The sequence below is a fragment of the Mytilus edulis genome, chromosome 7, assembly GCF_963676685.1.
Source record: "Mytilus edulis chromosome 7, xbMytEdul2.2, whole genome shotgun sequence".
Classification (NCBI taxonomy): domain Eukaryota; kingdom Metazoa; phylum Mollusca; class Bivalvia; order Mytilida; family Mytilidae; genus Mytilus; species Mytilus edulis.
In genome coordinates this window covers 10,353,851-10,378,895 of record NC_092350.1, presented here as the reverse complement: position 1 = coordinate 10,378,895, position 25,045 = coordinate 10,353,851, and the positions used below count along the sequence as shown (strand labels likewise).

General features: G+C 31.0%; 1 protein-coding gene across 1 annotated transcript; it reads left to right on the top strand.

Moving 5' to 3' along the window:
- Nucleotides 1-929: 929 nt before the first annotated feature.
- Nucleotides 930-24,476, top strand: LOC139529909 (sodium- and chloride-dependent glycine transporter 1-like). Its single transcript, XM_071325872.1, has 14 exons — nt 930-1,083; nt 2,729-2,890; nt 5,676-5,807; nt 10,831-11,092; nt 12,022-12,154; nt 13,077-13,211; nt 13,413-13,516; nt 14,357-14,481; nt 14,936-15,048; nt 16,112-16,240; nt 18,051-18,150; nt 18,849-18,949; nt 19,558-19,728; nt 24,115-24,476. Exons 2-14 carry the CDS (start codon nt 2,734-2,736, stop codon nt 24,253-24,255), a joined length of 1,803 nt encoding a protein of 600 aa, XP_071181973.1. The 5' UTR covers nt 930-1,083; nt 2,729-2,733; the 3' UTR covers nt 24,256-24,476.
- Nucleotides 24,477-25,045: the final 569 nt, after the last annotated feature.

The following is a 25,045-nucleotide window of genomic DNA, read 5'->3' as shown; positions in this document are numbered from 1 at the left end:
GACTAGGTCGAGTACGGTTCAGACTAGGTCGAGTACGGTTCAGACTAGGTCGAGTACCGTTCAGACTCGTATAAAACGGTTAAGTACTGGTCAAGTACACATTCAGACTGTTTAGTATGGTTCAGACTACAGTCGAGTATTATCAAGTAAATCTCAGACGAATTCAGACTGGTCAAGTTAAAATCAGTACAGTCGAGTACAGATATAGGCCATTTCAGACTTTTAATGGTTTGAAGTGACAGTATAACAATGGATATGTACAAATAAAATAATCGACAACACTTGACTGTCTACACGTAAACATGCCTTCTTTATCGCCGTTTACTATACCATTCAATATAAATAAATTATTATTTTTACATATATCAAGTAATTGGTTACCATATGAATTTTTTGTTACATCTTTACTACATCTCTTACGTAACATGTTAAACTGGTTTAAACAACTAGCATAATCTACAACAACATTATCGGAATTATCATGATGACTTTCTGAAATCTCAAAAAAATCTGAATCAGTACTGGTTCTACTGTTAAAATCACCGGTGAGCAGGATATATTTATAATTCAGAGAAAATTTTAGAAATTCCTGCTCAAGCTCGTTAATAGCACCTTGAGTTTTGTATATAGAGTTTTTGTGCGGAATATAAATACAGCCAATTAAAACATCTTCCTCAGTACCAAAATTTTCTGAAGATATTTTTAACCAAAGCACCCATTTACTTTCTGTTTCAATAATTAGATGTACTTGTTTTTCATATTTTTCTTTATAACCAAAAGCTATGCCACCAGATTTTACTTTTGACTTAGTTTTTCTATTTTGCATAATAAATTTATAACCCGGTATATCTATCATATCAAAGTCATCTGATTCAGATAAACAAATAAAATCATGCTTATGAATAAGGTACAAGAAGGTGTTGTTTGAGTACAAGACGGTGTTTTAGTGACAAGAAGACGGTGTTTTAATACAAAACGGATATATTAATCAATTACTACATAAGCATAACTGTTCGCTAGCTTTTGTTCGCTAGCTTCTGCCTGGTATAAGCATATGCTAGTAATCATTCAAATGTGTGTAATGTAAGTTGTTTTGATGATTTTATGAATATAAATAGGATTTATTATTAATTTTCATAAAAAGTATATGTGGTAAATTAAATTTGTATATCAGCTAGACGCTAGATTCGTATTTTTTTTTTATTACATTGATAATCAGCAAAAGCAATAGATACAAGATGTTTTTAGCAATATCGACGTTTTGCTAATTTCCAGGCATCAATTTTGGCACACTAAGAAAACATATCACTCCAACTTATTTAACTTTTTGCAATAATTTCCTGACTCCTCTCGCCACATGCAAATTAGTTCATTCTCAAAATTTTCTATGACATTAATTTTGATTTAACAATACTTAATTTTATTCAACTAATGTAATAGGGGGGAAATGGCAATTTCTTCACGACTTTTGTTTTTCATTTCTACAAAACATTCAGCATCCACACTTTTTGTTAGAACTCCAAACTCCTATATATCTGTATTGACATAGATTATCGGCCTCTTAATAGCTTAATAACCTATCACATGTCATAATGTAAGCCCTTCATTGTTTTAATGAAATGAAGTACAGTGTAGTATACATTAAAGATAGAATTTATTTGATTGGTGTGTTTGAGCTTTTAATTTTGTCATTTGATAAAGGACCTATCGTTTTGGATTTCCCTGGTATTTTGTTTTATTTATACATTTTTTCAAGTCGACGATCGTTACGAAACAATGATGCGAGAGAATGGGTTAAAGTACACAACAAAATGAATTTGTATTTATTATATTTTTTGTATACGTTTCACATATCTACTTAAAATATACTGTTTTGATATAATCTTTGTTGTTTTTAATCAGAGCGAAAAGTCTATATAGTGATATAAGATTCGTGAAAAAATGTACCAACTTAATTATATTCAAACGTATTTCAAATCTATTCTTAACCAGGAAAGAAATCAATGTGAAACACAAAACCCCTGCTCTTCTGTACACATTTACATTCATCATAGTTACCAGCTTTAAAATAATCTACAAAAGACTCATCAGTGAAGCTCGAACCCTGAAGAGTCTTATAGCACTTTAAAGACCTTTTTGTAGTATGACGCATCAACGGTTTTAGAGCTTCCAGATTTTTTGGTCTTCAATGCTCTTCGCAATTGTACTTTTGTTTGCCATTTTATCTTTTTTTTTATACTGGCATCACTGATGAGTCTTTTGAAGACGAAACAAGCATGTGCCTTTCAGACAGCTTGATGAGTTTACTTCCCGTTCAAGCATAATCAAGAGATATAGTGTATTAATTTACTACCAAAAGCTTGTTTAATGCACTTGACAATAACAAAAGTATAATGGCATTACCAGCTGAAAAACTATGAGACAAATCTCAAACCTACAACACCTGTGACTTTAAGCAATGCGTATTAATAAACTACAATACTGGGAAAACATCGATAGAAAAGACAAAGTAAAAGAACTAGAGGTTGACTATATGTATTGAGCAGTTGAGTAATATCTTTGTAAAAATTAAAACAGAACAGATAATATGAACAATCAATAACAGGTATAAGTATAACCAAATGAGATGAAACAATACAATTTTAGGAAATGAAAAAGTGAACTACATTTACAAATTATTGAACCTATCTAATATTTATTAATACTATTTTGTTGATTTTTTTTTCAGTAGCCATGGATAAAACAACAAATAGTTCATCTTCAAGTGACAGAAATAATGAAAGGGGACAATGGAATCGAAAGGTCGAATACTTGTTATCACTGATTGGATATATGGTTGGTTTGGGAAATCTCTGGCGTTTTCCTTATATCTGTATGAGAAATGGAGGTGGTACGTTACGCTGTTAATTGTTGATATATTTATTTACAAAGAGATAGTAGAATTTCTTTTTACATATTCTTTACTTTAAGTGAGTTCGAATGTACCCATGTAATTAAACAAGTTAACAATAACAAATTGACCAAAAAGAACAATATCACTTGATTGTGCTTATTGTAAGTTTTTTGATAGACTCAATTTATTTTGAAAAACTTTTCTATCAAAACTTTAACAACGAAGAGCAAAAATTGCTGAAATTTTATGTTAAAATATCAACGATTTTCCCGATGTCGAAATGTTCCCTACATTAGGTCAGCGTTTTCATGCTCGTCTGGCTATGAAATTATTTAGTCATTCATACGATATGCATGTTTTGTCAATCTATGTCAATACTTTCTTTCATTGTCTGTGTCTAGTCTTGGTATCTCTATATGACAAATTTTATAGATGTTTTGATAACAAGAATAACTGTATTTAAGATTCGAATTTTGTTTAAATATCATCAACTACATTTTTTCAAATTTACCAATAATATATTAAACAAAATATATTGAAATATTGGTTACATATTATTACAAATAAACCAAAAGTTGTATACGATGTGTATAAACTCTTGTATGACGATGCTATCAATGGTTATGTAAACTGGGCCTCAAATATTCGTGATATGTTATATGATCTTGGTTTAAATTATTTGTGGCTAAACCAAGATGCTAGCACAATTTGTATAAATAACATTAAAACTCGTATTAAAGATCAATACTTGCAGAATTGGTCAACTACTATTCAGGAATGTAGGAAACTGTCGTTTTATAGTTCATTTAAGGTAGCACAATACAAAGATTTTTCATCCCCAATCAGACATCTTTAAACTGATGTAATTCCACTTATATTTCTTTAAATTATATAAATGAGGTACCAAAAGAAAGAAGAAAGAGTAATCTTTCAAATTGTGATAATTTCATTATGACATAATTATTACATAATTAATTATAATGTAATTAGTTGCTATATTGTGATGTCCACACTTGAATGAATTTAGCTTCTTTGTTCTTCATAGCATCCCAAAATATTTTATAGATTCTTGCACAACACAGCTTGACCTCCAAAACTGTGTCTCAGATTTTTTCTATTGTATTTCATTCTCTCATAAATCTGTATTGAAGTTTGCAACATCAATTCATAAGAGACCACTAAATTCAATTGGGTATAAAATTTGTTCTATTGATGTTTTTGGAAATCTGAGACACAGTTTTGGAGGTCAAGCTGTGTTGTACAAGAATATATAAAATATTTTGGGATGCTATGAAGAACAAAGAAGCTAAATTCATTCAAGTGTGGACACCACAATATAGCAACTAATTACATAATAATTAATTATGTAATAATTATGTCATAATGAAATTATCACAATTTGAAAGATTAATGTTTCTTCTTTCTTTTGGTACCTCATTTATAAAATATAAAGAAGGTTGAAATGAATTACATCAGTTTAAAGTTGTCTGATTGGGAGTGACAAAATCTTTGTATTGTGCTACCTTAAATTAACTTTTTATATCGAAAAATATGTCTTATAGCAATAATCTTAATCTGTTAACAAAGTTACGTAGTGGAACATTAAAGTTAAATATTGAAGTTGGCCGTTATAATAATATTCCTAGAGAAAATCGTTTATGTGAATGTTGTAAAATGTGTGTTATTGAAGATGAATACCATTTTGTTCTTGTTTGTCCATCTTATAGATCTGTACGAACACAATTTTTACCAAAGTACTATTGTCATTGGCCTAATAATATCAAACTATTAAATTTATTACAAGCTTCTAGTAAGTCTCTCACGATCAAATTATGTAATTATGTAAAAGCTGCATGGAATATTCGATCTCATATAGTCTCATAACTTATATGTCATTGTATTTTACTATTGTTCTCTGTTGTCTATTCATGTTTTATATTATGTAATATATGTTGTTAATTTTGCCATAGCATGTCTATGCTTTGCAATAAAGATTCATTCATTCATTCAATATTGGTTATAAAAATGTATGGTTAAGTTCTTATTTCGTTTTGTCACGGCTTTCGAGCAAACTACACAAAAGCATAGCACTTAACAAAGAAATAACTCATATGAACCATTGAAAGACGAAAATAATTAATCGGTAGAAAAATATTAGTGACTTAATGTCAAACAAAATGAAAGAGACACATTTTCACGAGCAATTTCTCGATGATGTCAGAGCATTTTGACATATTCTCGGGTTTTCAGTTAATATTAAGGTCTTTGGAATTTTAAGTCGTGTATTGTTAAAAGTTGATATCTTCCTGGAATTTGCCATCTTGTGATGTGATTGGTCCATACTTTCGTTTTTTATATTATTAATCGTTCTTGTGACAAACAAGTTTTCTTCTAGGAAAATCATTCGCCATGACAGACAAAGCAATTCGAATGAATAAAAACTAAAGATCAGTGTCAATGACAAAATTGTTAAAACTAATAACTGACGGAAACTGCATTTTCCACATTATATTTGAAATAATACATCCAATATGTACTGCATTCGAATGAAAAGTGTCCAATGGAATTCCAAAGTCTCATAGGAATTTTGTGTTTTATTTGTCAAGGTCACAAAAGCTATAATAAAGAAAACGTATCGTGAACTACCTATTCCCGGTCACAAATGTATAGATTTCATCCCATTATATTTTTAATCAGAATTATTTGAAATACCTTTGTATATGACAAATGGTAACACATATGACAATAACGATTCACAGTTCATATCTTACTTTCTCTACAGGTGCTTTCTTGATACCATTCGTATTTTTCTTGGTGTTTTGTGGACTGCCATTATTTTTTTTGGAGACTGCCATAGGACAATTCAGTGGGAAAGGCTTATTACAAGTATGGGATGTCTGTCCTCTTTTTAAAGGTAATACTTTACGTGCATAGTAAAATACATCTGAATGTATTGCAAAGGTTGCTCGTTTATACGACAAATATTGAAAATAAGGGTATGTAGTAACTGCTTGCACCTTAGATACTGTTTGTTCCCAAAACTATTGTAAGAGCCTGCTTATAATGCATGAGATAGACATTTGGGTTCGTGAAAAGACGGTTGGAAATGGCAAATGTTATAACTGAAGTGGGTTTTCTTCAATTGCTTCCCAATATTAGCTTAATATAGGTGACAACTTGTACACATGCGTGTTAGTAGTTTACACATATATGTGTTATTTATTTCTTTGCATTTCAAAAGAAAAAGACATTTAAGAATTAACTATAAATACTATATCAAAAACGTTCAAGATATTAGAGAGTAAATCAATAATATCGAAATTGTTAACTGAAACTCTTGACAATTTAAACATTTTCATATTGCTTGACGATAAATGTGTGGTTCAAAAACTGCTACATTGTTCACTAAAGTTCAAAATACTTTATCCTTAAAGTATATGTTAATAAGATATGTTATGCTTTCAATTTAAGTTTGGTGTTTAATTTCTTCTACTATTTTACCTCTATTATAGTTCGATATCGTGAGAAAAAATATTGATGGGCGTCTCTGTCTTAATTGTTATATAATAACTGTGTATTTCACTAATGTTTATATATAAATCATTGTATGATGTTTTTGTATCTTGCCCGACAAGGGCCCATGATTGGTTTTTAATAAATAATGTCTAATAATGTCTAATGTGTAATAATGATCGCGTTGTTATTTTGTTTTTACTTATTAAAGCATATAACAATTCATCAGTGTCGCAATGCTTTAATCATTTATTTTAAAAGAAGAATTATGAATAAGTATACGAATGAATAAATAAAAACAAATAACTGTTACTATCTGTACAACTTATTTTAAAGGGAAACTCCGCAAAAAAATCAAAAACTGATATTATGTCCATTCTGTATAAAATGCTCAAATTCATAGATATCAAGTTTTATTCTGTTAGACAAGAGATCACCATCTTCTCCGTTTTTAACCACGATATGTCTATGAACTACAAAGGACCAAAACCACAGTAACCTAATGTAGTCGTAATTGCGTGTCGATATCGAGCCAATCGTACGGTTGTTTTATCCGACTAACTAACTTGAAATATACGGAAAATGTTTTTTTTTTTTAAGTAACCAAGGTCTGTCGTTTTTAATTGTTTATATTGGAATTGGTTAAAAGTCATATAGTCCGTTTGAATTCTATAAATCTTCAAAAAATAATTCTTAAAAATTCATTTTTAAAGATAAATATTTTTTTCTTCATGTATGTTAATGTATGATATATACGAACTCTGACTATGAATATCATAATTTTAAACCTATAATCAAGAAAGTTACTCATTAGGTCTCTATGTTACTTCAATTTATTTTAATATAAAATACTCAATGGAGTAAGTATGAGTAGTGTAACAGCCTTCCATTCAAAACAAAAACATTAGACATGTGCTCTTAACCTGTTTCATTTTACCATGTGACTTTACTCATTTAAATAACTCTGGTCATGTGTGCATGCTTTTGTATTTCTCATTGAATACAGAAAGCTCAGTACAAATTAAGAAATTCCAGTCAATGCCCGCAAGAACAGCTACTGGAGCTGTATATCTCATCTTAGGCGCTCTTCCGATTGACGATAAAATCCATAAAAGGCAACTTTCTTTCCTTTATAACATTGTCTCATGTGACAACTCAACAATACTGGATCTGGTAGTCTAGAGCGACAACTAATTATGAATATGGATAATCAACAAAGCTTCTTCTGTAAGGTCGCAGGTACGTTAGCTATGTATGATTTGCCAAGCATTGATTCATTAAAGCAACAGCCTCCATCCAAACTTAAATGGACATTGTCAGTAAAAATGGCTCTTCAAAAATATTGGACAAATTTTTTTCTGGACGAAATAGAATCTAAAACTACTTTGGTACACCTGGATAGAGCTCTCTTAAAAAATGGATCAGTACACCCTGTTTTGACCAGCTTATCATCAACAATCTCAGATGTTAAGAAAGCAGCAGTAAAAATTCGTCTTTTAACTGGAACATACCTCTTTGAGTCAAATAAACATGAATTTGGTGGTGGAAAAGAGTCTTCCTTATGCAGATTGTGTGGAACATCAAATGAGGACATAACTCACCTTTTTCTTCTCTGTCCTGCATTACATCAGCAGAGAATAGCATTATTCTCTAATCTAAAGGTCTTTATGATCTCTATGATTGGCACGTCAGGATGGACTGAAAGATTTAAAAATCAAGTAGAAATCGTTAAATTGATTATTGACAGTACATTTATGTTGCCTTATATTAACAGTCGTACCGATTATAGACAAAATACAGAAAATGTCTACGGATGTGTGTTATAGGTTGCATAGAGAACTTATATTCTGCAGAAATTGTGAATCCGTCCAAGGAACTGTATATAAAGTTAAAACCATATATATTGAACATTTGTGATATGAACTGTTTGTACATATGTGATAAGGTAGAGGGAGGGGTGTCCCCTTTATTTTTATTGTATAAGGCTTAAGTGATCCTGTCTACTTTTTATTTGGTTTTTGTTTGTTTCCTTTTATATTTTAATCCGTGAACTTTGGATTTTAGTGTATATAATTTTAATTTACTAGAAACTTTTATGTGTGCGACAAATTTTTATAACTCCTCATCTGGAAATAATTCCAATGAGAAGGTGTTCCATAATTGGAATTAAATACGTATAGAAGAAGGTCAACCAAAAAAGTTACAAATACTTGATTTTCTACGTTATTAGAAGGAATATAAATTTAAAACTTTGCAAATGTGTTTTTTATGTTAAGATGAACATAATTAGATGATAAGTAAAAAATCGCGGAATTTCCCTTTAATGATACGGACCAAATTATTTTACCTTTTGAAGAAAAAAAAAAGTGCAGCAGGTCCATTATCGTGACGCAATAGCCGAATGCGACCTATTTAGAAAGGAATATGCAATAGGTATATTTATTCGTACTCAAAATTAGTAAAAAGTAAAAAGTAAAAACACAAAAATACTGAACTCCGAGGTAAATTCAAAAAGTAAAATCAAAAATCAAAAGGCAAAATCAAAAGTCCAAGCACATCAAACGAAAGGATAACAACTGTCATATTCCTGACTTGGTACAGGCATTTTCCAATGTAGAAAATGGTGGATTGAACCTGGTTTTATAGCTAGCTAAACCTCTCACTTGTATGACAGTCGCATCAAATTCCATTACATTGTCAACGATGCATGAACAAAAAAAACATACTCAAAGAGTAAAAATGTCAAAAATAGGGGTACAACAGTCAATATTGTGTTATCATCTTAATATCACTACATAAACAACAAATGTAACAAAGTAGCACAAAAAGGCATACATCAATTCCAACATTCTCATTTTGCTTTTCCTATACGGCTGAATTTATCTATGTAAAGTCTACCCATAAATGAAAGAAGGTTTTCATTACTGGTGTAAAATTGCGCGTTTGAAATTCGCACAGGTAGACATAAAAATAATTTTGTCGTATGACGGCATACATAAATGCAGACTCACGTAAAGTAGATATAACAAAAAACAGACTTACAGTAAAAATAATAAATAAAATAATGGTGTGGTTCAAAGTATGACGGGATACATAAGTACAGTTTCACGTCAAATACGGCTGAATTTATCTATGTAAAGTCTACCCATAAATGATAGAAGGTTTTCATTACTGGTGTAAAAATAATAAATAAAATAATGGTGTGGTTCAAAGTATGACGGGATACATAAGTACAGTTTCACGTCAAATACGGCTGAATTTATCTATGTAAAGTCTACCCATAAATGATAGAAGGTTTTCATTACTGGTGTAAAATAAAGGTAAACGGACAGAAAGTCACAGGACAAAAAGTCACAGGACATAAAGTCACAAATTTGATAGGACAAAAAGTCACAGGACAAAAAGTCACAAATAATTTTTTGACAATTGTTGGAATATATAAGAGAAATATTTTGAAAATATTTACTTTTTAATACATATAATCATATTAAAGTTAATGGAATTTATCATTCTACTTGAAAAATGAAGATTTATTTTATTTTAATTATGCAAAGGACATATTTCTTGGCACCATGAAGCCATTTGAGTGCCAATCTACTTTGACATTTTGTTTTCTTAACAATTATTTGATCATCTTTGATATTTTTTTTTATAAATTTTGCTTACAAAGTTGGTTAATATACAATACATCAAGAAAAACACAAAAATATTTTTGTAAAAATAAGCATTTTTTATTCAAAGAAAATAATCAGAAAAAATGAATTGTGACTTTTTGTCCTGTGACTTTTTGTCCGTGACTTTTTGTCTGTGACTTTTTGTCCTGTGACTTTCTGTCCTACATTCTACATAAATGCAGACTCACGTAAAGTAGATATAACAAAAAACAGATTTAACAGTAAAAGTAATAATAATAAATAAAACAATGGTGTGGTTCAAAGTATGACGGGATACATAAGTACAGTTTCACGTCAAATGTATATCATAAAAAACAGACTAAACAGAAAAAGTAGTCTTATTGAATAAAATAGTTTTGTCTTTCATAGTATGTCAAGTAAAAGTAATATCAATAAATGAAAAAATTTTGCCGTTCAAAGTATGTGGTTTTACATAACCACAGAGTCACTTCAAATGAATATCTAAAAAAGACATATAAAAGAATACTATAATACGTAATTAAGATGATAACAAACGTCAGTACGCAAAATCTATACTTCAAGACCATCTTGTATTATTTGTGAAGTTAATTGAACAAGAGAATCTTCCCGTCCTCTTTAGTGCAACATATGTTCAATTAAATTTATAACCAAATAGAATTCTTATTAACTATAAATCCTAATACGTTTATGTTTTTATAATTTAGAATATCGTGTTGCAAGTTATACTTTTCAGAGTAATTAACTACACAGGATAATTAAATTTTACAGGCGTTGGATATGGAATGGCGATTCCGTTGTTTGTCATCAATATCTACTACAATATGATAATTGCATGGACACTGTATTACATCGGTAACTCATTTATCAACCCTTTGCCATGGACAGTATGTGATAATGATTGGAATAGCCTTCAGTGCGTGAAAGACAGTGGTTCGTTGAATAACCACACCCAATTGCTGAGTAAAATGTCAAATCAAACAACTTTAAACGAAACTTCGTCCTGGATAACTGCTCAAGAAGATTTTTGGCAGTATGTATATTTGATTGAGATAGTTTGATTATGTTACTTTTGTTTGAAAATTTATAGTACTTTACACTGATTTATGAAGAAGTATGACAATTTGATAAGCATGATAACCACAAGGCAGCTTTACATCTATTCAAAAACAAACAATTTCGCAACATAATTTGTAGAGAGACGACAAAAAAAAAAGATTTTTACAAAATTAATTTTCTTTAAATGGCGATGTTTCGGATTGCATTTAATGGTGTGTACATTAAAATAATGCTTCAGTATTGAAGACAGGATACATAAAGTGTTCTGGTCTGTCTGTACAATAAGGATAAAGTTATAGGAACAAATGGCTCTGAGAGTTACTTCTTGTTAATGTGAACTGACAAATGATGTCTCATAAAAGGAGATAAACATTATACAAGTAATGGTAGTTTACAAAGACAATTTTTCATTTCGTTGTTTTTAAAGACAATTGAGATTGCCAAAATTGTTCAGAAGGTTGATGATGGCTCCGATTATTATTAATAAGGTAGTACCTTCTGAAATCAATATATTGTTTTAACATAATTAAATAATTTTGTTCTTATATTTAAAAATAATTAATAGTAAATAGAGGAAACCCATGCAAACTTTCAATCATGTTGTTGGTGGAGAGTTTATTTCTATCTTTGTAAGTTTTTAATATATGGCTTTATGAGAGCTTTGAACATGGATAAAACTATTGTCGTTTGTATCTCTAATCAATGCTCATGAAATATCAAGTATACACCAAAACTGGCATTGTTGTTTGTTATCCTTTCGTTTGATGTGTTTTAGCTTTTGATTTTGCCGTTTGATTAGGGACTTTCCGATTTGGATTTTCCTCGAAGTTCAGTATTTTTGTGATTTAACTTTTTGCATTTAATATGACGATAAAATAATAAATAATGTTTTACTCATTGAAGGCAAAATGTCCTTCAGATGTCTTCCGGAGTGGGCGAGCTTGGTCAGATCAACTGGCGAATATTACTTGCATTGTTCGGTGCCTGGATGATTGTCGGACTCTGTATAATAAAAGGTGTCAAATCTGTTGGGAAGGTAAGATTATTTCATTGAAGGATTTACAAAACAAATACGACATGACAATAGGTTAGCTTATTTTTAATATATATGTATAAAAAAGGTATGACTTGGTTCCTGTGTTGATTATTTATGTCATAAAAAGCGCTCAGGGCCAATAGTAGTAAGTTCAACAGATCAAACCTAAAAATATACAAAAAGGGGTTGAATCATTTGCTGAAGCAAATTTTCTAAATTCTGTCAAATGTAATTTTTACACATGATGTATCATTTGTATTTTAGATATATAAAAGCATTGGCTGAACACCAGCAAGGTATAGGTTCACTGGTAATAAACAAAGATGTGTTTTATTGTTGTTCTGTGTGCGTAATGCTGGTTTGTGACAACCTGCATGTACTCGCGAGCAAAGTTTTGAAGATATGCCACGTTTCACATTAAATATTTCTGCAGGATAAGACTAGTGTACTGTTATGTATTTAATATTCCGAAAGATGATTTCTACTTCACCCCTTTGATCTCTAAGTTCGTTTCTGTGTGTGTTACATTTTAATGTTGTGTCGTCATTCTCCTCTTATATTGAATGCGTTTCCATCGGTTTGGGTTTATGACCCGGATTTGTTTTTTTCTATCGATTTATGAGTTTTGAACATCGGTATACTACTGTTGCCTTTATTCAATATCTTCCGTTAAAGAGAAACCCTCTATTATTGATTTACTACACGGAACTCTTGGTTTGATAGCTTCCTTGTTAGCAGTATCTATCTATTATAGAAATCATTATGGGAAATCGAAGCTTGAGAGTATCATATCAACTTGAAGATATAGACTCCATACGCAAGTTCTGCAGGAATGTTGATTCATTCATTCATTTCTTAAACATACCAGAAGAAACACTAACAGCTTGATTTATTCTATTATAGTTTGTACTTTACTTAACAGGTGGTGTTTGTGACAGCTCTCTTACCATATGTTATTTTGACGATCATTCTAATTAGAGGACTCACCCTGGACGGATCAGTTGACGGAGTAATTATGTATCTTCGACCAGATTTCTCTCATCTGCTGAAGTTGCAAGCAAGTTTTAATATTTTGTATTTGAAGAGTTTACAGAAAAATACGAAAAACAAACCGTGGATAAAAAAAAACTTATAATACGATTTGATGTATCAGCAAAAGTAGCAAATATCACTTATATGATTGACTATGTTTTAAGTTTGTTGCGTGATTAGTGTAAGTCACTTTTCCTTTTACTGACGTTGTCAAATATTATTACAGGTGTGGATAGAAGCGGCACTGCAAGTATTTTACTCCCTCGGACCAGGATGGGGACCCCTCATTTCAATGGCCAGTTTTAACAAATTTGATAACAATATATTACGGTATGTTGCAAAAACGTGTCAGTGTCACATGCACCAAAACAAATTACACACAAAATTACGTATTGAAAATCATATAAACTTTACAGGAAATTCGAAATCCTAGTGATCAAGAGAGGTGAGCAGTTCCTATTACGGTTTGCTGGTAACTGCACCCAAATAATACAGGTTTTAATTATTATGCAAATTAAAATATAAACTTCACACCATTGGAGAGCATACACATCAAGACGACACCCAACAGCAAAATATCATTCTGATTTTCAGTATTAGATAATTATATGACTCGGTTTGATATATCAGATGTATTTCACGAAGACAATATCACATAGTCAGAAATCTTCAAGAATATTGACATTTTAATTTTTGTTTTCTCTTCGTTTTAGAGCTATAGGTATTGTATTCAAACTAACCTATTGCATACGACGATATGATGCCCCCTAGATGTGGCTTTGGTTATTTTTTATGTCGAGTCTGCTAAAGTAAAAAAAAACATTTACTCGTTCTGATTGTCGCATTATAGCTTGTTAGCTTTATATTGATTTAAGCATATGTGGTATGAGTGCCAACGAGACAACTCTGCTTTCAAGTCATAACTACCTTTATAAATAATATAACCATCCACACAGATGTGATCGACGATGCAAAAATGTTTGTAACTCGCCGGCAAACTTTGACCAAAAAGGATCACCAACTAAACAAAAAATAAGATCCTTGGACGATTGAAATAGTTCTCTGATTTCAAAATACTAAGTATTTAATAAATAAGTTTTATCACTAGAAAATTTCATTAAAACTGGATCTGAAGTTTTCATTTTCATATTTTTTTTTCTTCATTTTCAGAGATTCCATCATGTTAACATTTATAGGCGAGGGTACCAGTATTTACTCTGGACTGGTTATTTTTACAGTCCTAGGATTTATGGCAGCAAAGTTGTCATTACCGATTGGTCAAATAGTAAAATCTGGTAATAACTATGTTATGCATGAATTTAGATAATGTACGTTTCAACTTATGTTTTGAAATTAACAGCTTGAAAATAATCAAGAAAAGAAGTGAGAAGTATATACAATTAAGGAATATTATTGAACGAGAGAAGATTTTTTTATGTAATATTTTTTAATACCTTATAGTTGCATCATGTAAATATAATAATGAACATTTTCAATTTCACACATACGACATCAAAAGGAAAGAAAAAGACAAAAATAACCTTTGAAAAGCAAAAGAGACGTATGACCACGGAGTACACAGGCGAAATTTGCCTACGTGAATTTCACATGAATCTGACATGAAATTCACGGGAAAAAAATCACGTGAGATTCACCTGAAACGAGCTTATACATGAAACAAAAACAGATTGTACCCTTCAGAAATAATTATTACATATTATGAACATTTATATTTGTTCTGCATTACAGGTCCAGGGTTAGGTTTTATAGCCTACCCGGAAGCCCTTGCTTATTTACCAGGACAGAATGTGTGGTCGTGTTTATTCTTTGTGATGTTGTTAACTGTAGGTCTTGATAGTCAAGTGAGTAAATTTATAAGCTCATGTGTATAGTTGTTTTGAATTGCTAAATTTGTTTCATGACATTTTAAAGAGAAGAAAATATAAAGTAATGTTACCAATACACCAGTAATATAAGCTGCATTAAACATAAATCTAATTCACACATAACTGTTTATTCATGATTGAAATGCTAAAGCTATAGCTAAAGAAAACGAAAACATCGAAGAACACATTTTTTTATGAAAATATATTTTACACAGTAGAAATTATTAGAGTATAACCTATAGAACAAAAGGTAGTTTTACGTTCTCGAATCGTTATAACATGAAATAGAATGCCCATACAACAATTTTTGACACACTAGGGATGTACGGCTTGAACACTAATGTCTTCTGTCACAATTGTTTGTTTTATTGTAATTAACAATTAAATACAATGTTGACTGCTGTACCCCTATTTTTGGACATTTTTACCTATATTTGAATTTGGTGCGACTGTCATACAAGTGGGATGCTTTAGCTTGCTATAAAACAAGGTTTAATTCACCATTTTCTACATAAGATAATGTCCATACCACGTCAGAAATATGACAGTTGTTATCAATTCATTTGATGCGTTTGAGCTTTTGATTTTGCCATTTGATTAGGGACTTTCCGTTTTGAATTTTCCTCGGAGTTCAATATTTTTCATGATTTTACTTTTTCTATAGCATATAACTTTCAGTCTGTTAAACAAGAAACTTCATATAAAAGTAAGTAGATGAGGTATGATTGCCAATAATATAAATCTCAACAAGAGACCAAATCATGATTATAACATTAACTGCATAATTAAATAGCACAAAACCTTGCGTGAGTCCGTCAATACACTTCATGTTTATTACATAGACTGAACAAATAAATAAAATAACGGTCAGTAATGTCGCGCTATCAATTCTTGTCTCACGAAACAGTCTATTTATCTTCTTTTCTCAGTGTACAATTTCTTTGCTTAATACATTTTAGCAAGTTTTTATGGTTATTTACATAAAAAATGCTATGCAAAAGACTAAGATGCAAAATTTCAAAGTTGTACTATTTTATAGTTTGCTGTGTGTGAATCTATTGTGGTTGTATTTACCGACAGCTTCCAATCGTTACGTCGACGCAGAGTATTATTTACAATAGCCTATTGTGTATTCAGTTTTCTTCTTGGAATTATTTTCTGTACGCAAGTAAGTGAACATGTGAGCCAAAATGTGTTCCTGTGAAAAAAGTTCCACTGGAACTAATTTCACAGGAAATATGTTCTGGGAGAACTTTTTTCACAGACAATTTCTATATAATTTGTTCCAACTCTATGAAATAAGTTCCACACTTTACCTGATGAAAAAAGATCTGGGTTGGTGAAATTTGTTCCTTACCTAGTGAAATAAGTTCCGGGTTTGTGAGATTTGTTCCTTGCTTGGTGGAATAAGTTCTGGATTTGTGAGATTTGTTCCTCAACCGGTTAAACAAGTTCTCTTATATACTAAGCACTTGTCATCAGTGAGTTTTAAGTCATTATGAAAAACATGTATTATATTGATAATGTAAGTAATAAAAAGTGTAAACATCCTATTTGGATCCTGTGGAGTAAACCAAAAGTTTAATAACATACTCAATTAATAATACAAAAAAAAAAGTATAAACGTTAAAGATGAACATTTGTACTAAATTGAAAAGGACAAAGTGACTGATCAATTATATTAAAAGACATTAAGAATCAAAAGACACACTGTTTTGAAACTGTGCCATGACCTTAGCTAAGTACATTTAGGATAAGAACACCCATGACAAATCAACAGAAAACAAGGAGGTCGAATATCACATAAATGATAAAACATAGATACAAATTATAATGCATTATCATTGCTTTTATTTCTTATCTTCATCCTACAGTCATGCCTTCAATTGCAAATTTACCCCATGCAATCACAGTACAGCATCCAGCTTGCATTCTAATTTTTAAATGTAACAAGAAAATATTTCGCTGTGCAATATGTTAGTTAACGGTACTTATTTTCTGTGAAATAGGTTCGAGCAGAACCTATTCATTGATTTCTATAAAAAAACCTTCATTCATAACTAATATCACAGGAACTTATTTCACTTTTTTTTTAAATTTCAATATTGGAACAAAACTCATGGAGCTGTGATTTTTGTTCCGGAACTTATTTCACATTTTGTTAAAAAATTAGTTCCGGAACAAATTGTATAGTGCTGGAACATATTTTCTGTGATATAAGTTCCGCCAGAACATATTTTCCATTATATTTGTTCCGGCGGAACAAATGTCACGCCGGAACAATTTTTTTGTTACATACACATATAGTACTGTTCTAAAGTATATAGCATAACGAAATGAATAAAGCGGGAAAAAGCTGACAAAAAATCCTGAGAATGTTTTAATCTCAGTAATGAACATAGTTGCATGATATTCTATCTTAAAAATATTTTAAAGAACATTTTACTCCTTACAACAACTACAATAGCTCTATATCTCGGATCAAACAATAGCTAAAAGGACTCGCCAATGAATCTGTTTTTGTCCAGACTGATAAGGCTGTCAATACTATCATTATTGTTTGACGTAAACATTAAATGTTAATTCTGCGAAAGGAAATCACGAATTCACCAACATTCCAATTGACTCTATTTTCCGAAAATGACATCTGCAACAAACATAAACTTTTAGCTACTTTTATATAAGCAGAACCACAATCAACGTAAGCTTACAACCATGTTATGTCTTCCGAAGATGTACATAACAACTTACAAATATAGATTTATTTCATCTCTCAGTTATTGTTCCACTAACAAACTGTATGTTCTGTTTACTAGTACATTTGAAACAATCAAAAACCTTGTGATAAACTGTTCAAATATTTCATTTTCATTTTGACATGAAAATAAGACTTTGCGTCTGTTTCCCATCACATTGTTTCTGTTATCTTCTACGGTAAATTACACAAAAATATACTTACTGACGTAATTTTATTTTAGGGAGGTATATACATATTTCAACTTGTTGACTGGTATGTTGCGGCATTTTCACTTCCAATATTTGGATTCATAGAGTGTATCATTTTCGGATGGATTTATGGTAAAATGAAATCTGAAAGATTAGATGTTGTTTTATTCTCATTTCAAACTGCCTTGCTATAATAGCTTTCAAAGGTACCAGGCTTACAATTTGGTACGCCAGACAAAGGTTTCGTTTATACATCGGTGATTAATGGTATAGTAATCTAAAATGTTCATTATTTCTATCGAATCGCCTTAGTCTATATTTTTTGCTGACATACGTATATGCATAGGTTAGAAGATATCAATATCCTATGTAAGTTTCCATGTGTGCAATGAATCGCAAAATCTTGCATACACTTTTACTTTTGGTAGATTTAATTGTAAAAATAGTTTTTTTTGTATTGTCATTATCAAAAGGAAGACGTGGTATGGTTGCTAATGAGACGATTAACAACTATAGGTCATCGTACGGCCTTTTACAATTAGCAAAGTCCATACCGCATAGTCAGTTATAAAAGTCACCGAAATCACAAATGTAAAACAAATCAAACGAGAAAGCTAAGGCCTAATTTATGTAAAAAAAAAATGAAACAAAAAACAAATATATAACACAGCAACAAACGACAACCACTGAATTACAGGCTCCTGACTTTGAAATCCATTCATTGGATCCTTTGATTAAGTCAACTACGACTAGACGTATAGATGTTTAATATGTAGTTGGTTTATGTGATTGTTATGATTCTTTATTTATTTAACCTGACTCTTGCCTAGGTGCAGAACGATTTTCAAACGATGTCTATCTAATGATTGGTAGAAAAGTTCCCGCCTTTTTTCGAATATGCCTCGGATTTATTACACCTATAATTTTACTTGTAAGTTTAAAATTTATTTAATTTTTTTGTTAAAAAGAACCGTGGTATTTAAAACATCATTCACTTTTCATGAGGAAAACATAACACATTTTTTCAATTTCAACTGCAGCTATTAGTTCATATATCGAACTAAAAGAGGGTAATCAGATATCCAAAAAGAAAAGAAAACAAATCATCTACGACATGCATTCAAACTTAATAATATTACTTGTCAATGAAATACAATAAACAAGATTTCGCTCTAAATATGAATTGACAAATAAAAACAACTTTGTGGGGTAATTTGATAACAGATATTTTATTGGCTATCGCGCCTTTATAATAAGCCGGATATTTTGTTTTTATTATTGAATTTGAAGATCGATTTTGATATTGCTATTAATCGCGTGTCTTATTTCAAATTTAGATATATAGTTCCGAGTTCCGAAATATTAATGATCCATCTGAATTTTTTGAATCTCGAATTTTCAGTTCCGAAATATCTTTTTAATATTGATGGAACTCCATATTTTCTGTCAGGATCACAAATTGCCTATTATGAAGGTACATGTCAGAACACTAATTTTACTAATTGCACTTTCTATTGAGACTATCTGATATCTTTACAGGGATTAATTGTATCTAGTTTCGTAGCTTATAGACCTCCAACATATGGATCTTATACTTACCCAGAATCTGCTGTAGCATTTGGAACTATTATATCTGTGATACCAATAGTACCTATATTCGTATTTGCTTTTATAGCAGTAAAGAATGCTGAGGGACAGTCAATAAAAGAAGTGAGATTTATTAATACTGCAATTAAGTTTTACAATAAATGGGCTCAACTTGTACGATTCGCTCGTGTATGTAACAATGTTTTAGATTTTAACGAGAGAAATTTATGTATTACTGAAAAATTATTACACCAGGGTTTTCGATATCACAAACTAGTCAAAACATTTACTAAATTTTATCATCGGTATAAAGACATCATTCGTAAATATAGCTCAACATGCAGACTTCTAATACGTTCAGGTATTTCACATCCAATTTTTTATGGAAATATTCTTTATAAAGCACAAAGGTGTCAGTATTCACCTCAGAAACTTACAAAATCTTTGAATAAACTTATTAAGAAGGGATATAATTACGATACTGTTGTCAAGTCATTAAAGATTGCATATTTTGGCGTTAATATTGAGTCACTGGTAAGGTCTTTGCATCGGAACTAAACACATTTATTCTAAAAACAGTTGTTGGCATGACACGGGTTATGTTCTTCTCATATATGTTATGATGGTATGATACTAAACCCCTAACGGGAAGGATTGTGCCTGATGTTCATATGATGAAATCATAATCTTTCAGTCAGTTTAATTGAAGTCTGGAGCTGGCATGTCAGTTAACTGCTAGTAGTCTGTTGTTATTTATGTATTATTGTCATTTTGTTTATTTTCTTTGGTTACATCTTCTGACATCAGACTCGGACTTCTCTTGAACTGAATTTTAATGTGCGTATTGTTATGCGTTTACTTTTCTACATTGGTTAGAGGTATAGGGGAGGGTTGAGATCTCACAAACATGTTTAACCCCGCCGCATTTTTGCGCCTGTCCCAAGTCAGGAGCCTCTGGCCTTTGTTAGTCTTGTATTATTTTAATTTTAGTTTCTTGTGTACAATTTGGAAATTAGTATGGCGTTCATTATCACTGGACTAGTATATATTTGTTTAGGGGCCAGCTGAAGGACGCCTCCTGGTGCGGGAATTTCTCGCTACATTGAAGATCTGTTGGTGACCCTCTGCTGTTGTTTTTTATTTGGTCGGGTTGTTGTCTCTTTGACACATTCCCCATTTCCATTCTCGAGTTTATCTGTTGCATATTTTTTTTAATTTTGAGTACCGTTTTAGCTCGATGAACTATAACTACCAATCTTAAAAACAAATTTATCTCTTTTTATTATCTGACAGCTGATTGTATTCTTTCAAAAGGGGTGAACTTTTCTATAGGGGTAAATTCATTAAATAAATATACGCCATCAGGGACCGCCCATTTAGGGGAGAGCTTTCTGTATAACACTGAAGTCATATGCTCTTCTGATTGTTAGATAATGCTTGTAATAAATATTTTTTGGCAGATGGATCAAAACTAGAGTTGAAAAAAAAAGCTGAATGTACTAATTTTTTTTACTACAGGGTTGAAAAGTAAATAGGAATTCAGTGCGAATCTACATTGTTTGTAAACAAGGCCATTTGAATGCCCCAAAATGCTGCATGACCCTATGTTTTTATTGTTGCAAAAGATAGGGCTACATTTGTACTTTCATGAATGTTGTATGAAAGTTTCCAATTTCTAAAGGTAAATCAGGTATAAATTTAATTCCATACATAGATTAGCATTAAAGTCAATGGGAGATTTTTTTACTGAATTTACCCCTATAGAAAGAACAATCATATAATTGGCAAAAATATTTAGTATGTTTTTAAGGCATAGATTACCTTAGCTGTATTTGGCACAATTTTTGAAATTTTGAATCCTCAATGCTCTTCAACTTTGTACTTGTTTGGTTTTATAAATATTTTGATATGAACGTCACTGATGAGTCTTATATAGACAAAACGCGCGTCTGGCGTACAAAATTATAATCCTGGTACCTTTGATAACTATTTACACCACTAGGTCGATGCCACTGCTGGTGGACGTTTCGTCCCCGAGGGTATCACCAGCCCAGTAGTCAACACTTCGGTGTTGACATGAATATCAATAATGTGGTCATTTTTATAAATTTCCTGTTTCCCAAACTTAAAATTTTTGAAAAAACTAAGGATTTTCTTATTCCAGGCATAGAATACCTTAGCCGTATTTGGCACAATTTTTGGAATTTTGGATCCTCAATGCTCTTCAACTTTGTACTTGTTTGGTTTTATAAATATTTTGATATGAGCGTCCCTGATGATTCTTATATAGACGAAACGCGCGTCTGGCGTACAAAATTATAATCCTGGTACCTTTGATAACTATTTAAATCATCAAATAAATTCCATTTCCATAGATTTTCTTTAAAAAAACTTCATGTTGTTGATACAGATATTTGCGATGTTATAAAGTAAAAAAAAATAATAGGGTCATTGATTTAGATTTTATGGTATATATCATTCAAAGTGGTGTTCTAGGTGGAAAAAAATAAACCAAAAAAAAAACCGTCAAAATAATCCTAACATGATCGTGTTTTGGGTAAAAACAAATATAAATATATTTTCTGTTCCAAATAGGTAACAAACTGGTTGAAAGTCGAACTCAATGAAAAATAAAAAAATGAAAAAGGTGGATTAAACCTGGTTTTATAGCTAGCTAAGCCTATCACTTTTATGATATTTGCATATATTTGCATAAAATTAACAACAATGTCAACAGCAGTCAACATTTCGTTAAACATGTTATAACCTTGTTCCCTATAAAACAAACAACTATGTCAACAAAGAAAACCCAATTTGAAGGCATATATATACACAGTGCATAGACAAAGCGCATTAGCAAAAAGTCGTTAAGGCCGTACGGTGACCTAAAGTTGTTAATTGTCTGTGTCCGTGTCATTTTGGTCTCTTTTTGATAGTTTTCTCATTGATAATTATACAACATCTTCTTATTTTTATATCTGATATCACATTATAGGTTAAAAAATCATTGGAGAACTATTGATTGAAAGACAAATTTTAGACGTTGTTCGCCAATTCTATGTGCTTTCTATACAAATATTTACATATTTGAAAAAATCGGTCAACAAACTCGTGATTGCGTTCATAAAACATTAATTCAAAGGAAAGATTTCAACTTCACCACTTAGTTTTTAAAGCTCTATTTTGAACAGTTACCCCCTTTGAGGAAATAATGATGAAAGTACAACTTGTATTACAAGCTTTGGAATATCGTTTCAACTGTGAAATATATATTTCCTATGCAAGCGTTGTTGGAATGTCGTTGCTACATATGGATAAAAGTTCATATTTTAATAGCTGGAATGTCGTTGCTACATATGGATAAAAGTTCATATTTTAATAGCTGAAATAATCTATTTTGCCTTAAAATTTGTTCTCAAACGTCCTCATTTTTTAACTTTTAAATGTAAGTCAAGAACCGATGCAATCCCCGTACCTGTGTAATACTTTATTCCAGATATAACGGGTAAGTGGTGTTCAACATAGTCACCACAATTTGAACAATTTAATGGACCGTGAAGTTAAGGGATAAATAAACATACTCCTATGTGTATGTATGACGTTTGCGTCATATGAATAAAGTAACCAATTAGTAAGTGAAACCGATGATTCCATTGGGAATGCCGACTATTTTGTCGAAAAAAAAACCTGTTCCTCTACACAAAACACGTTTTCCATCAAGAATTTAAACATTTTTAAAATAATAGCTTCAGAACAAAATGTAATTACATCACAATGTCTTTTATAAGATTAAATAAAGAAAATGTGGTATGGTTGTGGAGCAGGATCTGCTTACCCTTCCAGAGCACCTTAAATCACCCCCAGTTTTTTTATGGGATTTGTGTTGCTTAGTCTTTAGTTTTCTATGTTGTGTACTTTTGTTTGTCTGTTTGTATTTTTCTTTTGTGGTTGTGTTTTCGATCCATGAGTATGACTGACCTCTGGTATCTTTCGTCCCTCTGGTGTAAACAATTGCTGGATTTAGAGTCACTATACTTACGATTTTCGAATAACATAAAATAATTCTCAGAGAAGTGTTAATGATAAAACTTAGGTCTCCGGTAATCATTTGGCCCTTCGATTTATAACAGTTGCAGTAATGTGGTTTAGGACGTTAAGTCGTTAATACTGAGAACCTGCAACATGTGTTTATGATTGATAGTTTAAGTTGCAGTTGTTGTGATATTGGTATAAGATTTGACACGAACAGCATGATCATTAAAGTATGGAGGTATTTTAGATTGAAATAATTTATAATGATGAGCATTGTTCAAGTTCATTACCTTATAACCTTGTTTGCAAGAAAGAATATTTTCACTGTTTTCTTTTTTTATTAAAACCAGTCGTCTGGATAGTTTGTGACTGACCATATGCCTATTGATAGCTATAAGTTTAAATGGATTTAATAATGATTCCAAACAGTAATTCCCATGTATATTTTATGTTAATGTTCTAGTATCTCGTTTGCAGAAAATCAAATCATCCTTAAGACCAAGTACTACATGGAAGCCTGTATGTCAAGAATATCAAGAGGAATATTTGGATACAGAGGACAGCAAAAACAGTGTTTTTGATAACCTGAAGCTAAATTTGATTGGATCCAAACATTAAGTTGCATAATTTTTATCGACATTATAATTTGCTCATATTTTTTTGCGTAAATTGAATTGTTAAAAATAAGTTAGTTTTCTTGTTTGAATCTTTTATACGATTTTAAGTGGTCCTTAATAGTCCACTTTACGGTATGGGATTTGTTTCATTAACCATTATACCATATTTACTTATTTTCGTATACTTTTTTTTTATTTGTAGTCATTATTGTATATGCAAATGTCATTTATCAAAACGGCAACCAGAAGTTATATATTACCATAAATAAACTATGCACACCTTGCATTCACATTTTTACAATTTAAAACTTCCTACTTGTGACATAAAACCTTAAAATCGATTTTCGGTTCATTTCAACATAAAACTGAATAAAATATATCATGTTCACATATTCATTATATTAACACAAACGGTACTATTTTTTCTGCACCAAATGCCCAGTTCGACAATCAATGTCTCTAAAGTGATTCTCGAATCAAAAATTCAAAGCTTATTAAAAAGATGAAGAGGATGTTTTTTCACTAAAGAATTTAAAATTTGATGACTATGTCGAACGCATCTATCCCATTGAACTAGAGATAAAGGATACAATAGATACAGTTAAGTCGGCCTCATATCTTGACTTACATCTAGAAATTGACAATGAGGGTCGATTGAAAACAAAACTTTACGACAAAAGATATGATTTCAGCTTTCCAATTGTTAACTTTTCATTTCTAAGTAGCAACATTCCAGCAGCACCTGCATACGGGGTATACATCTCCCAATTGATACGATATTCCCGTGCTTG